Source organism: Canis lupus, chromosome 11 (genome assembly GCF_003254725.2).
Source record: "Canis lupus dingo isolate Sandy chromosome 11, ASM325472v2, whole genome shotgun sequence".
NCBI classification, from domain to species: Eukaryota; Metazoa; Chordata; class Mammalia; order Carnivora; family Canidae; genus Canis; species Canis lupus.
Genome location: NC_064253.1, coordinates 2,651,518 through 2,667,730, shown reverse-complemented (window position 1 = coordinate 2,667,730; position 16,213 = coordinate 2,651,518). Strand labels below are relative to the sequence as shown.

Sequence of the window (16,213 nt, the reverse complement as noted above, 5' to 3'; positions counted from 1 at the left end):
CTATGCATATACATCATCTTCTGGATATGGTACGCATTAAAATAAAAATCATAACTAGCTGGTTGGCGCACAGATCCTGCTAAAGGCGTCTAAATTCAGGTTTTGTTTTTTCCAATCACCTTGCCTGTCTAGCACCAGCGCCCGGGGGGACACAGGCAGCGGGCCCGGGGCTGGGGGACCACCCTCCTCCCTCGTCCGGCGCGCGTCCCGGCGTTGCAGCAGACCCGGGAGGGCGGCGGGCTGGTCCCGCGAGCACGCGGCGCGGGGTAACCAACCGGGCCCCCCCCGGGGGTCCCCAGTCGCCTCCTGGGAAGCGTAGTCCTCGCGCGGCGGAAGCATGCCGGGAGTGGTAGTCCCGGGGGCTGAGCGGCTGCGGCACGGCTCCGGCCTTTCTGCGGCGGTGGCGCGGGCTCGCCGCTGAGCTGGGGCGGCCGGCCTGGGGCGGAGACCTCCCGGGGGCCCTCCCGGTGGCGGCGGTGCTGCTGGCGCCGGCCGCGGGCAGGGAGGGGAGTGCGGAGCCGGCCGGGCCCCTCGCGGGCACGGGAAGACGCGGCGCGGCCGGGGGTCGGAGGCCGGTCCCCGCGGGCCCGGCGGCGGTGCGGGGCGGGGCGGGCGTCGCAGGTGCCCGGGATCCGCGCGGGGTGGGAGCGCGCTGCCAGGTGAGCTGGGGCGTGCCCGGATGCTGCGGGCGGGGGCCCCTGCGGCCTGTCTTCCGGGAGACTTGGTCGCGAAGTAAAAACAATAGCTCGTGCGCCCAGCGCTCGGGTGCCGTGGCTGGCAGTGCTAGCGCCCTGCGTGAATGATCTCATTTCATCCGTCGGTATTTATGCCCTGCCCCCATTTTATAGGTGGGGAAACTAGGGCGCAGTGGCCAGGTGGTTGGCCACATTTAGCTAGGGCCCTGGACTGGAACAAGGATTCCCTTCCTGCCCGTTACCATTTTTGATTCTTTGGCAGGTCGCTCTGACTCCCTAAGTTCTCGGTCTTCCTAGCATCTATCACATGGGGCAGCAGTACTTTATTTAGAGCCCTCGCCAGGTTCAGAAACAATACCTGTGAAGCAGCCCAGCTTCTGGTGTGGAGGAGGTGTGCACCAGGGAGTGCCTGTGCTTACTCCTGCAGCAGCCTGCCTCAGCTGGCGGAGGCGACCCAGCCCAGGGGACACCCCACACTCAGGTAGCTGACCCCTCAGGCCAGGTGCTGCTCCCTGAAGACCCCCAGGCAAACCCAGGCAGCCAGTGGTGGCAGCTGTGGCGGGGTCCTTCTCTGACACTTGTCTGGCTGCTGCAGGCACCCTCTTACCTTACCCTCCCAGCTGGGGTTTGTGTGTGAGGACGGCCGTTTCCAGCTGCGGTTGTGATCAGGGGTGACACCTGTGGAACGTGTGTATAGGAGGTGTGCATCTGTGCCAGAGGGAGCGTTGGCTTTAACCACATTACTGTGGGTGAGGTAAGGTAGCACCAGATGCAGGGGTGGGGGGAGGAAGGTTTGCGGAGTTGTGTTATATTCGGGACCAGGCGGGGCCACTCAGGGAAAAGTGCCTGGGTGGGTCATGAGGTAGAGAGACAAGGTAAATGTGGGTAAGTGCCTTTATGGCGTTTCTTTGGGAAGAAAGGGGCTAGGTGGGGCAAGCAGGTTTAGAATTGGCTGACTGTTCAAAAGTGGCAGCCGGGGAAATTGGGTTTTACAGTGTGTACAGTTTAAGGCTTCCTAAGGGCTCCTGGTATCTATGAGTCGCAGTTTGCCGAGAGTCACAGCTAACAGGCTTGAGGTGACAGTGAAGTATCACCTTATCTCAGTTAGATATCATTAATACAGGGAGATGGAGATTGGCGAATTGCCTTAGAGCTTCACTGGCTGGGTAAGCACGCATTTTACTTGGTCTGTGTCATTAATGTGCTTGAGGCTTCACCAGGACCTGGTGGACATGATGGGTGGTTGTAACTTCCTCTCTCCAAGCCATCCTTGACACCAGAGTTGCTCATGACCCCTTTTCCTCTCCAGACCTACCTTGTCAGCCGTCTGCACTCCCTTGATAGGAAAACTGAGAAGGAAAGAATGGCCGTGGATCTGCTGCCCACTGAGGTGACAGTAAGTGAAGTCTGTCTCTTTCATAAATTGCTTTCTGGGTTTAGAGATGGTGGATGTGTTTCCATTCCTTGGGTACTTTGCTCTCCCAATGAAAACCGTGGGGGAATCCAGAGCTCTGTGAGTTTTCCCCAGGATGGCAGCTGTGGATCTAGAGTTCATTTGTGTCTGGACTGGAAAGTCTCTGTCTTTAGCCTGGGGATGCCCGGATGGCTGATTTTTGACCCCTGGGCATGATAAAGCAGTTAATGTGCTGTTTAAGATCCCAGTGCCCCTGACTGCCCCCAGGATAATCTTCTTCACTGAGGGTTGGCAGCTGGCCTACATGGTTTGACAAGCCTTATTTGAAACACAAAAGGCTCCTGCTGAGAGTTTCCCTTTCAAGCCCTCCCAAATAAAAATTCCTCCTTAGCTTCCGGATGCGGCCTAGTCTGTGTGTGCAAATAAGAGGAGATTGCACTTGGAACATCTTGGTCTTCCAGGGTTTTGGTGCACTCTCTTTATCTCGTTGCATTGTATCTGTTGACCTCTGTGAGTGTGCCTGGTGAGGTCTGGTGGGTCCTGTCAACTGTTTCAACTGGGAGTGTCTAACAATGACAGCATAGGGAAGGGGAAGTTCCCATATATTGCAGGTACTTGAAATCAAATGTTAGCTCTAAGGAGACTATAAAGAACTAAGAATGTGTATTATAGTTCTCAGAGCAACCACTACAAATGCAAAGACGTAGAGCTGAAAACTCAATACACAAATTAAAATGGATTCAAAAAATTTCAAAACAAACACACACATCCTGTTAAACAATGTAAGCATATCAGAAGGGGACAAAGTAATAAGCAAAAGATTGCTTTTCTGTTCCTCCACAAACATGAAAGAATAATGAGGGTGGATGGCTTGTGTATTCTTCCAAACGTATCCGTATAGTTAGATAAATAATTTTCAACAAATATGGACTGTTTTGCAGCTTGCTATATTTCATATGAATTAGCAGTGTGTCAAGGTCAAATTCCAACATCAGCCATACAGATCTACCTCATTCTATCTAGTGGTTATATATGTAAAATATTTCATGGGATAAATGTCCTATAATTTGCTTATCTGTTACCCTGCTGATAGATCTATAGGATGTCTTCAGTTTTTCACTGTTGTATTAGTTTCCTATTGCTGCTGTAACAAATTGCCGTAAATGCAGTGGCTTAACACCACATGAATTTCTTCTGCAATTCTGGAGGTCCAAAGTCTAAAATCTTAGACTTAGGTTCTTAGTGGGGCTGGTTCTTTCTGGAAACTCTGAGGGGGAAATCTGTTTCCAGGCCTTCTTTGTGCCTTCAGGGGGTGGCCTGTGTTCCTTGGCTTGTAGCCCTTCCAGGCATCTTCCAAGTGCATGTCTTCAATCTGTTTCTATCCTCACGTCACCACCTTGTCCTCTTCTGACTATGACTCTTGGGTCCTAACAGGGATCACTGTGATTATACTGGATCCACCTGGATAATAATCCAGGCCCTTACCATCTCCTAATCCTTAAGGGGCACACAGGAGGCTCAGTCAGTTAAGTGCCCGACTCTTGTCTCAGCTCAGGTCTTAATCTCAGGGTTGTGAGTTCAAGCCCCACGATGGGCTCCAAACTGGGTGTGGAACCTACTTGAAAAAGATCTTCAAGGGAAGCCTGGGTGGCTCAGTGGTTTAGTGCCGCCTTCAGCCCAGGGCCTGATGCTGGAGACCTGGGATCAAGTCCCACATCGGGCTCTCTGCATGGAGCCTGCTTCTCCCTCTGCCTGTGTCTCTGCCTCTCTCTCTCTCTCTCTCTCTCTGTGTCTCATGAATAAATAAATAAAATCTTTAAAAAAAAGATCTTCAAAGTTCTTTTATTTATTTTTTATTTTTTTTTATTAAAAACAATTTTTTTTTTAAATCAAGAAACAGAGAACACAACCATGGGTGGGGTGGAGGCTCAGAGGGAGAGGGAGAATCTTAAGGAGACTCCCTGCCCAGTGCACAGCCCTGACTCAGGGCTCGACCCCAGAACCCTGAGATCATGACCTAAGCTGACATCAAGAGTTGGACATTTAGTCCTTTTAGTCATGTATTTGTAAAACATCCACAGGTTCACTACTCAGCTGTTGGCTTATAAGTAAAGTTCTGCTGAATATCCTTGAGCAAATATCCCTACCCAGTTGTATGAGGATTTCTCGTAGTAGAATCCTAAAAGTAGAATCACAAGGTCAAAATGTTATCGTTTTTCATGCATTCCATCTCTTTCATCCTTTCGTATAAGATTTGGCATCTGGCCAACTTCTGCTTTCTCATATTTTGTAGCTCATTGGGGTTCTCCTGCAAGAATTTACTTTTCTCACAGTTCCGTTCGGCACCTGTATAGTCTTGCAGGTCCTTTGGGTCTTTTAACTTCCATAAAGAGTGGAAACCCATGTTACAGTATAGCTTAGAGATGTCTCTGCCTGAATTCAGTTCCAATCTCCACCAATTTCTAACAGGATTACCTTGGGAGGTAATGTAACCTTTCTGAGATGTTTCTTCATCTGTCAAATGATTTAACGATAGTTATCTTCTTTTTTTTTTTAAGGTTTTATTTATTCATTTATGATACACATAGAGAGAGAGAGAGGCAGAGACACAGGCAGAGGGAGAAGCAGGCTCCATGCCGGGAGCCGGATGTGGGACTTGATCTCAGAACTCCAGGATCGGGCTCTGGGCCAAAGGCAGGCGCCAAACCGCTGAGCCACCCAGGGATCCCCTATAATTATCTTCTTAATAGGATTTCTATGGAACTCAGTGAAGATACTCTGTGCAAAGTTCCTGTCAGTTCCTAATGTGCAAGTATCCAACAAACATGAGCTAATACTACTTTTATCATTTGCTTTATTTACATCTGAGAAATTCCTTTGTGTTTCTGTTCTGCTAGTGGCATTGCCATAATTTTCTAAGTGTATTCTTAAGTGTCAGCATTGTTCTAAGGGTATTCTGATTTTTTCCCCGCCCTTTAATTTAGATTTTGAGTGAGAGGTAGGTGCTCAGGTACTTCGATAGGTTCCAGACTGGGATCGAAATTCTCTGTTAAAAAAAAAAAAAACAAAAAGAAAGAAAGAAATTCTCTGCTGGCAGGGACTTTGCCTTTCCCGACCTCCCCTCCCAACATGTGGCATGTGACACTGCTCACAGGGGGTTCCCAGTAGATATTTGTGTACTAGCTGATGGGGTGGTCCCCAGAATAACACAAGTAGTCAATATGAAATACTTCGACTTTCCCCATACCTACCTACCTAGCGGTGGAGAAGTTGGTCCTGGGTGAGCAGGAGTGGATTTACCGTTGCAGGAGTCTGTCACATTCAGGGATGTGGCCGTGCTCTTCAGCCATGATGAGTGGCTGCACCTGGACTCTGCACAGAGAACGTTGTACCGGGAGGTGATGCTGGAGAACTATGGCACCCTGGTCTCACTGGGTAAGGAGGCTTGTCTTTAATGAAGGATCTGCTGTGGGAGCTGCCTCTTCGGGGTTCAGAGTCCCCACTTTCCCTCCTGCCATGCCCCTGGGCAAGGACAATTATCTGTGGACTTGACATTGGGCATTTATGACAGGATGCCCTTCACGCTCTGCTTTTCTCCTTCCTCTGCTTTCCTTCCACCCTGCCTCCTGACCAGCATCCTCCTCCAATCACTGGGTCTCAGTTTAGAGTCTGAGGAACGAACAGACCTGTCGAGGTAGAGCCCTGTATCAGTTCCGAACTGAGACCTCCCCACTCCAATCCATCTCGAGCGCCCAGGCCCCCTGAGAAGCACCCATGCTCTCAGCTCCCCAGGCTCCCTTCTCCGCACCATGGGTTCTGGTGCCTGAGCTCTGGAGTTGCCCTTTGTACCACCCGCTCAATCCCTATTCCCTTCTTCACGAGCAGGGATTCCATTCTCAACGCCAAAGGTGATCTACCAGTTGCAGCAAGGAGAAGATCCCTGCACCGTGGACAGGGAAGTCCCTCAAGATGCCTGTGTAGGTGAGTGAGTGGCTGGGGAATGGGCGGGGGGCGGAGGGCAGTGCTTACCCATGAGCAGGTCATGAGGAAGCAGCACTGGGAGAAGTTCCCTGGAAATTCTGAGCCAGGGCCTCCTGACAGGAGGCTCTGTGGTTGGAATGGTTTTCTTGGCATCCAGAAGGCCCTCGTGTGGACTCTCTTCTCTTCCCTAACACTTCCACATTTTCTACCTCTTTTCCTTTGCTGCGGCCTCTCTCACCCTCTTCTGCCATCTTGGCCTCTTGGCCTTCACAGTTTTCTTTCCATCCGCATTTATACATGTTCATGCCCAACAGATTTTAAATACTTTACACCTTCTGCCTTGTTTTGAATCTTCTAAATTTCTTTCACCAGCCTCCTATTTCAGAGTGTTGTCAATGCACCCATGTCTCTGATTTCCTAACTCAACATTTCCCTTGTATCTCCTTGGAGTGGGCCATCTTGTCCCACTGTCAGAGTCAACCAGCTCTCCTTGACCACTGTTGCCTTTCTAGCCCAGGGCCTGGCACACTTTCCCTGCAATAGGCCAGCTGGTAAATAGCTTGGCATTGGGGGCCAGGGGTCTCTACTGCAATCCTTTAACTCCACGTTTGTAAAGCAAATGCAGCCAGAGACCATGGCATGTGGACAGGTGTAGCTGCCTTCCAGGAACAGAGCTGGGGTTGGCCCTGAGACCTGTCATGTGCATACCTCTCTTCTAGCCTTGGCAAATCTCATTGGTCTTTAAACTAAAACTTCCAGTTATGGGAGTTGGAGGATCACTTAAAGATGGTCAAATTTAGATTCCTCTCTTTATATCAGAAGGAACAGTGCCTTGGAGGTTGTAAAACCCTTCACTAATAGAGCCAGATAGCTGAAGAGCAGTGATAGAAATCCAGAGCACCAGGTATTTTCTGTTCCCAGTGGGACATGGATTTGCAATATTTTGCTTCTGTCTTTGTGCTTTGGCCTTTAATCTATGATTCTTGCCTTTATTGGCATTTTCCCCCCTCATTCTCTTCACAGATAATTTTCACCTTTATTAAAATACATTTTTCTCCAGATAAAGAGTTTAGTGAGTTGTGCAGCATAGCACTTAAGATCATGGCTTGAATTTAGACATTCCTAATCTCACGTTAGCCCTGCCACTGCTTACACATGCTCTGAGCTCTGGGAAGATTACCTACCCTCTCTGAGCCTGTTCTCCTGTTCCCACCCTCTGTGCCATCAGCAGAGAGATCTTTTTGAAACTCAGGTGTTAATCTCTACCTTAAGAGACTTTGTTGTTTCTCCATTATCCACAGAGGCAAGAACTATTCTTACTGTGACATTAAACCTACTTCAGAGCCTGTCTCCATGTTCCTCTGTGGGAATCAAGGGCCACTTGCATGTCAGCGACGTGTTCTGGCCAAACCTGCAGACTCATTAATTTGTGTGTCATTCCTTCTTGGATTACCACCTCCGTCTTATCCCCTGGAAACCCTCTCACCCTTCAGGATCCATCTGCCCACCTGATCTGTAGGTTCTCCTTATTTCTCCTCCTTCCCAGGCACTATTCATTTCTCAATCACTTGAGTTCACATGGCACATTCTGCATGCATTGAATACATCCATGACAGCATCTGTCAGAGTTAATTATAGTTCCTTTGTTATTGTTTATTTTCCTAATTGGATCATGTATATTTAAGGAAGAGACAAGGTCTTTCTTTGCCTTCTGTGCCTCTGGCATCAAATATCCTGCATTTAGCTAATAGTTTTTGAATCTAATTGAGCTGCCTTTATGATGAACTCAGTGCTGATGAAGCTCAAAATTAAGAACTCAGTACAGCCAGACCACGGCAGTTACATCACTGCTCTGCTTCTGCTCTGTCCTTGCTCTGGTCCAACCTGTCTCCTTTCCCAGATCTGACCGCCTCGTCTTATTATTACCTGCCTGAGAACGTACAACACCTGTATTATTCTGAGTTCCTCTGCCCACTATTTAGGAATTCTGTGCCCAGCCTCATACTGTTTAATCAAAATTTTAACAAATTCCAACCTGGATTTCCTTCTTTAGTCAGTTAGCCTCCCCTAAATAGGTTTACTTCCCCACTGCCAGATGACTTTGCTCAGGCCTTCTTTCTGATATGCAGAGTCCTCTTTTCTTGTTCTACTGAAATCCATCCCCTCTTTATTATCCAATTTCCTTTATAAGACCACTCCCTGAATTATATACACCTGAGGCTTCTCGTGTCAAAGAGGCTTCTCTCTAGTCACTTGTTTGTTTCATGTTATTATTGATTATTAACTATTTGTTCAATAAATGCCTGGTTGGGTTTTAGGAGTCCAACATGTGAGGAGAGAATGTCTTTTCATTTTTGAGGTCACCTGCCCTTCATAATTTTTCCAACTTACTCTGCTTGTTCACACATTATTTTTTTAAGTAAGTCATTCTAATTGTGAACTTGTCATGTGCATAGTAAGGGATTAACAAATAACCATGAGATGTGTCCACTGTTCTCCTTGAAGAAATACTTGAATTATTTTCAGGCTTCAATACAAAAAATATTAAGTGATAGAATATGTAAGTAAAACATGTTGTGGAATTCTAAGAAAGAGATGGCTAATTTAGGCTTTACTAGTTAAATTTCTTTAGAAAAACAATGTTAGAGTAGCCTGATAAGTTTCTGGATGGGCAAAGGATGTCCTATTGTGGCAAAGGATGAAAAGAGAGAGGGTATCCTGGTTGATACTTTAAAATTGAAACTGCTAGGTTTCCCATTAACATCATGAAGAAAAATCTGTATTTTTATACATATTTATAGCCTGTATATCTTTTTCTCTTACTATTTGATTTTAATAAAATATATTTCATTACTGAAACTGGATGGATTTTATTGACATAAATCACCTAGTTATACTTTGTTTTATTGTTTAAGTACATATAATTAGCTCCTTAGAAAGACTTAGTTTTAATCTATTTTCAATCATGGATTGATTAAAGAGAGCCACATTTTAACCCACAGTTCCTTAGAATCAGCTCAAGCTAAATCCTTTGACTTAACATCAGATCTGAGCTTGGGGTTTGGGTATATTTCAGAATTTTGGGGCATATTGACTCTGCATTTCTTGTAGACTTTCATTAGCCTAAAAAGATTCCTACAAAGGAGGTTAATCTTCTGGTTGCAGTTTATTAGGAGAGAGAAATATATCTATTTCTCCTTGTGATCAAATAGGAAGAGGAAAAGTGGTGGCAGGGTGGTATGAAAAAACTGTTATTCTTCCAATCACTAGGGATAGATTGTTGAATGTGGCTGATTTATTCTGTATTTTCCTCTTTTTTATAGTCAGCATCCTGAATTTAAATCAGATATCCTCAACGCAGCCATGCTTCAGGGCTGCTGTAAGTTTTAAAGGCTGAACATCCTCTTTTTACAGACTATGATATGAAATCATATTCACATACAGATTTATAAAACTGAAGGAAAACATAGCAGAGATTTTAAAAATGTGTATAGAGTTTTATATTTTTTTAAAATTTTGTTTATTCATGAGAGACACACAGAGAGAGGCAGAGACACAGGCAGAGGGAGAAGCAGACTCCACACAAGGAGTCCGATGTGGGACTCGATCCTGGGTCTCCAGGATCATGCCATGGGCTGAAGGTGGCGCTAAACTGCTGAGCTACCTGGGCTGCCTAATATGTATAGAGTTTTAGCGAGAGCTTGGGGAGAAAACATAATAAAAGCCACATATGAATAGAGAGGAGAAAATGGGTGCCTGGCTGGCTCAGTTGGTTGAGCATGCAAATCTAGATCTTGGGGTTGTGAGTTAGAGTCCCTTGTTGAGTGTAGAGATTACTAAAAAAGAGAAAATAAGTAAACTTTTATTTTTTTAAAGATTTTATTTATTTATTTGAAAGCAAACATATACATGAGCAGGATGGAAGGGCAGAGGGAGAAGCAGACTCCCTGCTGAGCAGGGAGCTGGATGCAGGGCTTGATCCCAGGACCCTGAGATCATGACCTAAGCTGACGGCAGATGCTCAACTGACTGAGCCTCCCAGGTGCCCCATAAGTGAAACTTTTTTTCTTTTTTTTTTAAGGAGAAAATAAAGACAAAATACCTGCTTCATTGCTCAGTATACAGAGTAGGAAATGATAAACTGAAATATCCCACAGTATCCAACTGGAGCTTATGAGCTGACATTTTTCTGAGCCTCATATCTTCTGCTTAGCCAGTTCTCCCTGCATTGACTTCTTGCAAATTGCAATGTCTTCATTTGTTTCCAGTGTTCATTCATCCACTGTATTCTCCCACACCACCACTCCTTCTCCTCTTCACCTCTCTTTCCATCGTGTCCTATTTTTTCCCTAGATGCAAGTCCATATTTGGGATCAAAAGAGGTATTGCAGCTCTTTTATATGTACTATTGCCAGTGTTATTGTTCTACTGATGCGTTTGTCTCTCCCAGTAGAGGTACCATCGTTAATGCTCCTGACTCATTCCAGGTTTCAAGACTCAGCCTGAAATGGAATCCTTGCCTTCCACACAGGACATTTCTAGAGAAGAGACATTTCAGGGAATAATAAAGAAAAGGTCCGTTAAGTTTGGTCACGGGGACACCAATTTTGGACAAACTATGGAATTTGAGAGTGAGACAGAACAGGAGCAACAGAAGAAACCTCTTAGGCAAATGGTGGCCTCCCACAAAAATCCTGGGATTGGAGATGTAAAGCAGATAAGTCTTGAGTTGGGGAAAGGCTTCCTTATAGACACAATTCTTGTTACACAACAGACTGTTCCTGTAGGAAGGATACCCAATATATATTACACATTTGGGAAAGATTTTAAACAGAATTTTGACCTAATGAGACGCTTCCAGATTTATCCAGGAGAAAAACCTTATATTTGTAATGAATGTGGGAAAAGCTTCAACCAGAGTCTTCATCTGATTGAACACCAGAGAATTCATACTGGTGAGAAACCCTACAGGTGTAGTGAATGTGAGAAAACCTTTAGCCACAGATCATCCCTTCTTGCCCATCAGAGAATTCATACCGGAGAGAAACCTTACAAATGTAATGAATGTGAGAAAGCATTCAGCAGCAGTTCAACCCTGATCAAGCATCTCAGAGTGCACACTGGAGAGAAACCCTATCAGTGCAAGGAATGTGGGAAAGCCTTTAGCCAGTGTTCAACCCTCACTGTACATCAGAGAATTCATACTGGCGAGAAACTCTATAAATGTACTGAATGTGAGAAGGCCTTCAACTGTAGAGCAAAACTTCAAAGACACCAAAGAATCCATACAGGGGAGAAACCCTATAAATGCAGTGAATGTGGGAAAGGTTACAGCCAATTTGCCTCCCTGGCTGAACACCAGAGGCTTCATACTGGGGAGCAGCTGTGTAAATGCTTGGAATGTGGAAGAACCTTCACACGCATCTCAACCCTTACTGAACACCAGCGAATTCACATGGACCAGAAACCCTATCAGTGTACCGAGTGTGGGAAAACCTTCAACCAGTATTCTTCCTTCAATGAACATCGTAAAATTCACACCGGGGAAAAGCTTTATAGCTGTGAAGAATGTGGTAAAGCCTTTGGTTGCAAATCCAATCTTTACAGGCACCAGAGAATTCACACCGGAGAGAAGCCCTACCAGTGTAATCAGTGTGGGAAGGCCTTCAGCCAGTATTCATTCCTCACTGAGCACGAGAGAATCCATACTGGGGAGAAACTCTACAAGTGTCTGGAGTGCGGGAAGGCCTACAGTTACAGATCAAATCTGTGCAGACACAAAAAAGTTCACAATAAGGAAAAACTCTATAAATGGAAGGAATATGGGAAGCCTTTTATCTATAGTTCCTCTCTTACTCAGTATCAGAGATTTCTTAGAGGAGATAAGGCCAGTGAAGTTTAATTCTTTTCTCAAATAATTTAAGATTCCTCATTAGAGAATAATAAATAGGGCACAGACTGCATTAGATTAAGTCTTTTTTTTACTTATGGAGAAAATGTTAGTTACCACTAAGTAATGGTGAAATTGATCAGTAGGATTATGAAAAGCACTGATTTCTCAAATTTTATAAGAACTTTTAAATGCTAATAAGGTTTTTAAATATATAGAAAAATTTTAAGTCATGGAAAAAACATAAAAGGCCTAACTTAAAAATATGAAAATAATGGAATATGTTTGGTATCTCTCATTGGAGTTTATTCCCTAAGAGTAAGCTTTGATATGAATTTTCTTTTAAAAGGAGCCATTGAATTAATAATGTAAGCATGAGGTCATATTTGCTAAAATGGCAGGCAAGCAGAGGACACACTCTTTTCCATAAAGAGAAGTTCAAGGTAGAAATGGATTCTCTAAATTCAGGTTTTCATGTGGAAATAATCAAGCTCATTTTTTATGAACTGCCTCACCCGCAGGTTGTATATATAAATATATGTATGTACACCTAGGGCATGCATACATACACACACATAGCTTTGGAATATATATTTTTTCCAAAAACCTTTGATGATTAAAAAAATGTGGCTTAATTTAGAATTTAGTTTTGAAAATTGAAGTTTTGCCCAAATGGAATCTCTTTTCCTTATATTATTTCTTACTTTGATATGATTTAACATTACTGAATAGTCTTAGGATAGCATTATAGAAGGTGCAGTGAAGTGAAGCAAGGGGAGGAGACTGTCACACAAATACTCTCTTATCTGCTGCAGATGGTGCATTTGCAGAATCTAACTATACAGTGGTAGCTCTTAGAACCAGGAGAAATTTTTTTTAAAGATTTTATTACTTATTCATGAGATACAGAGAGAGAGAGAGAGGCAGAGACACAGGCAGAGGGAGAAGCAGACTCCACACAAGGAGTCCGATGTGGGACTCGATCCCAGGACTCCTGGGATCACGCCCTGAGCCAAAGGCAGACACTCAACTGCTGAGCCACCCAGGAGTCCCATGAACCAGGAGAAATTTTAGTTTATTTGTAGCCTTTCACTTTACTAATGAAACTGAGCTTGTTGGGCAGAGTCAAGGCTAGAGTCTAAGTTTTCAGCCTTGGTTTTCTGCGATAATTATAGATATTAATTTTAATAATTGGATACCAACCTCAAGTCTCAAGAATACTATTCAGTATTTATTTTGTAAACTGATTAAGGCACAATTGTGGTAATTTTATCAGTTTCATTTCTGTATTTGACAGGTTCCTCCTAACTGCAGTCCTTTTTTTTTTTTTTTTTTTTTTGAGATTTTATTTATTCATGAGAAACAGAGAGGCAAAGACACAGGTAGAGGGAGAAGCCCCACAAGCCGGCTTCTTGTGGGGAACTCGATGAGGGACTTGATCCCCTGACTAGGACGTGCCCTGAACCCAAGGCAGATGCTCAACCACTGAGCCATCCGGAAGTCCCAACTGCAGTCTTTTTAATTGACTTACAGTCCTATTCTCTCTTTTTCCTCTGTGTCCATTATACCTGCTTTTATAATAACTGTACATAAATTCTCAAATTTAGCTGAGGGCTAAATGGTGAAATTGCTTTTGGAGTTTTCACATACAAGATTGCCTTTTTATTTTTGTTATTTATCTCTTAGGAATTATTTTGTATAAAGAAATATGTGAATATTTTATAATTAAGCATTCTAGTCATCAGTTAAAATTGGTTTTCCAAAGATTTTCCATATTTTTAACATACACTGCATTTTTCCCTGGGCCTACTTCCACAGTTTTATATCTCACTTTAACTCTCACAGTATCTCACTATCATTTTAAAAAGTGTTCTAATAAAAAAGTAGCTAGAACCTTCTGTCTGAGAAAGGTTTTAGAATTAAATGCAGGCTTTTAGCATAGCATATTTCTTGACCTGCCTTAGCTCATTAGAAAATAACTTTATATATTTAGGTATATTTATAAGGCAGGAGTTTTTAAAAAGACTCAGTGTTTAACATTGTACAGAGCCATTTGTAAGATATTCTAGAGAAAAACATGTTTGGTTATCCAATAGCAATGAGCATGCTTTGTGCCCAGATTATGGTTTCCAAATGCTATTCCCCAGTAAGGGGGAACCCAGGCTCATTGAAGAAATAGCTGATTCCATATTTGGAGCAGGGTAAGTATAAGATGTGTCTAAGGTATCTTTTTATGAAACAAAACAAAAAGCACTTAAAGACTAAGCACTCAAAGGACAATGTCAGAAGGACATGGGAGCCAACTTGAAGGCACTCTCACTGGTCAAATTTAAGAGAACTTAAACAAACAAAAAAAAAAAGTCACTGTAATTGGTTATAACATGCTAAGTAAAAATGTGCCCATAATGGAAAAATAGTGGGAAAAAAAAGGAAATCTCTCTCTGTAAATTAATTTGAAGAATGCCATCTTTTAACTGTATGTGGAATGACAGATTTAGAAAAATCACCATTTTATAAACCTTCATGTAATTAAATCAGACAAATTCAATGGATGATAAACCTATTAGGTGAAAAAAAATTTAAGGAGCATGGTGTCAAAGGTCACAGATATGAATTGCAAAAAAAAGATATGCCTTTATAATGGAGAGATCTGGCTGTCAAACTGAGTTTCACTACTGGTGGGACAACCTGACATTATGTGGCTCCTGATGAGGTGCGATATGAGGTACACATGATCACCTGCGATGTATTCTTGCCAAGAGTATTTAATGAAAATCTAATTAAACCTCTTAACCAAATTTATGATCCTATTGACAAGAAAGATGAAATAGAGGAACAAGTCGAATTACATGATGAGGAAATAGACAAACCTGGAGTTTGAGACTTTGTACAAGATAACTGGCCTGGACATCTCAAAAAGCCATTGTAGTAGAACAAAAAGAATTCTAGATTAAGGTACTCAAGAATCATAAGCAAGGTGTGATCCTTAGTTGATTTCTGATTCAGAAAAGTTAGAACAACTATAAAGACATTTGGGGGGATATTTGGAGAAATAGGAGGATGGAATGGATTTTAGATAATGTCATGTTTAATTTTCCTAGAAGTGATAATGGTATTGAGGTATATAGGGTGATGTCTTTATTCTTAGGAGATGCATGTAAAAGTTTTCAAGTTTGAAAAGTCATGATATCTGCAGCACATCTTAAGATGAGTATGTAAAAAATTGGTCAGCTGTTGTGAAAAATCAGTCATCTTTGTAGAGGATATAGAGATGTTCATTGGTCATCTTTTACATTTTTCCGTGTTTTTAATTTTAATAAAAAATTGAGACAAAAAGTGAATGATGAATATGAAACTTCTAGTCAGAATTTTTCCTTTGAACTCATGTAAATTTCCTGTTTGAGAGTTTATTCTCTGGGGATGTAATCATTGGACATAAAATAACTTTTGGTTAGTTTTTCTTCCACTTTATTTTTCAATGTGGGGCTTGAACTCATAACCCTGAGATCAAGACCTGAACTGAGATCAAGAGTTGGATGCTGAACCAACTGAGCCACCCAAGCATCTGTTCTTGTGCCAGTTTAAATGTAGTATGCACCTGCCACCTTGTCTTTCCCACCAAAAATAAATAAAAACCCTGGAAAGAATGCATGGAGAAGCCATCTGAGTACCCTGAATAGTATGGTAGAAGGCAGATTTAAGAAGGAAACCAGAATTTGAAGTTAAGACCACTCTGACACTCTCAGGCATTCTTGTGGTAAGGAAGTGGTGGTTAAGCAGGCATCTAAACCTTTGAGGAAGGGAATGCTTTTCCCTGTCCAGAGGCACTATTTTCCTGCTACCTGGACCTAAAGGTAAATTTATCCATGAGGTGCAAGCAGAAAGAATCTAAAGCCTTGAATTTTTAACTGGAAGACCAGAAAAAGGAAGTAACCTCTGGGAACTGGAATGTGTCAGGTGGTAAGAGAAAAAGAAACTCCTAGAGTTGTGTATGCAAGCCTATACTCCACCCTTATCTGGACCCAGAGTCTCATAATACTCAAAATGTCCAGGATATAATGCAGAATTGCACAAAATATAAAAATCAGAAAAATTTAAATATTCCTAGGAAAAGGACAGCAGATATTTTCCCAAGATAACATACATGTTGGGATTATAAAGTAAGCATTACAATAGTATTTCAAAAAGTATGACCATTCTTGAATGGAAACTTCAAAATTCTCAGCAGGAAAA

At 43.1% G+C, this 16,213-nt stretch overlaps 1 protein-coding gene across 2 annotated transcripts; it reads left to right on the top strand.

The window, feature by feature from the left end:
* The first annotated feature begins 611 nt into the window (after positions 1-611).
* ZNF354C (zinc finger protein 354C) lies at positions 612-15,335 on the top strand. Of its 2 annotated transcripts, XM_025446579.3 has the most exons (6): positions 612-1,176; positions 1,291-1,449; positions 2,005-2,091; positions 5,418-5,544; positions 5,995-6,090; positions 10,578-15,335. In XM_025446579.3, exons 3-6 carry the CDS (start codon positions 2,059-2,061, stop codon positions 11,990-11,992), a joined length of 1,671 nt encoding a protein of 556 aa, XP_025302364.1. In that variant the 5' UTR covers positions 612-1,176; positions 1,291-1,449; positions 2,005-2,058; the 3' UTR covers positions 11,993-15,335. The 2 variants fall into 2 exon arrangements, with proteins under 2 accessions (XP_025302364.1, XP_048972449.1); XM_049116492.1 differs by having other exon boundaries at positions 612-1,449.
* The last annotated feature ends 878 nt before the right edge of the window (positions 15,336-16,213 follow it).

Coding starts and splice junctions, on each gene's coding strand:
- ZNF354C (XM_025446579.3), top strand. CDS start 2,059: ATGGCCGTGGATCTGCTGCCCACTGAGGTGACA. Junction 2,092..5,417: donor TGCTGCCCACTGAGGTGACA/GTAAGTGAAGTC, acceptor TTACCGTTGCAG/GAGTCTGTCACATTCAGGGA. Junction 5,545..5,994: donor TGGCACCCTGGTCTCACTGG/GTAAGGAGGCTT, acceptor CTTCACGAGCAG/GGATTCCATTCTCAACGCCA.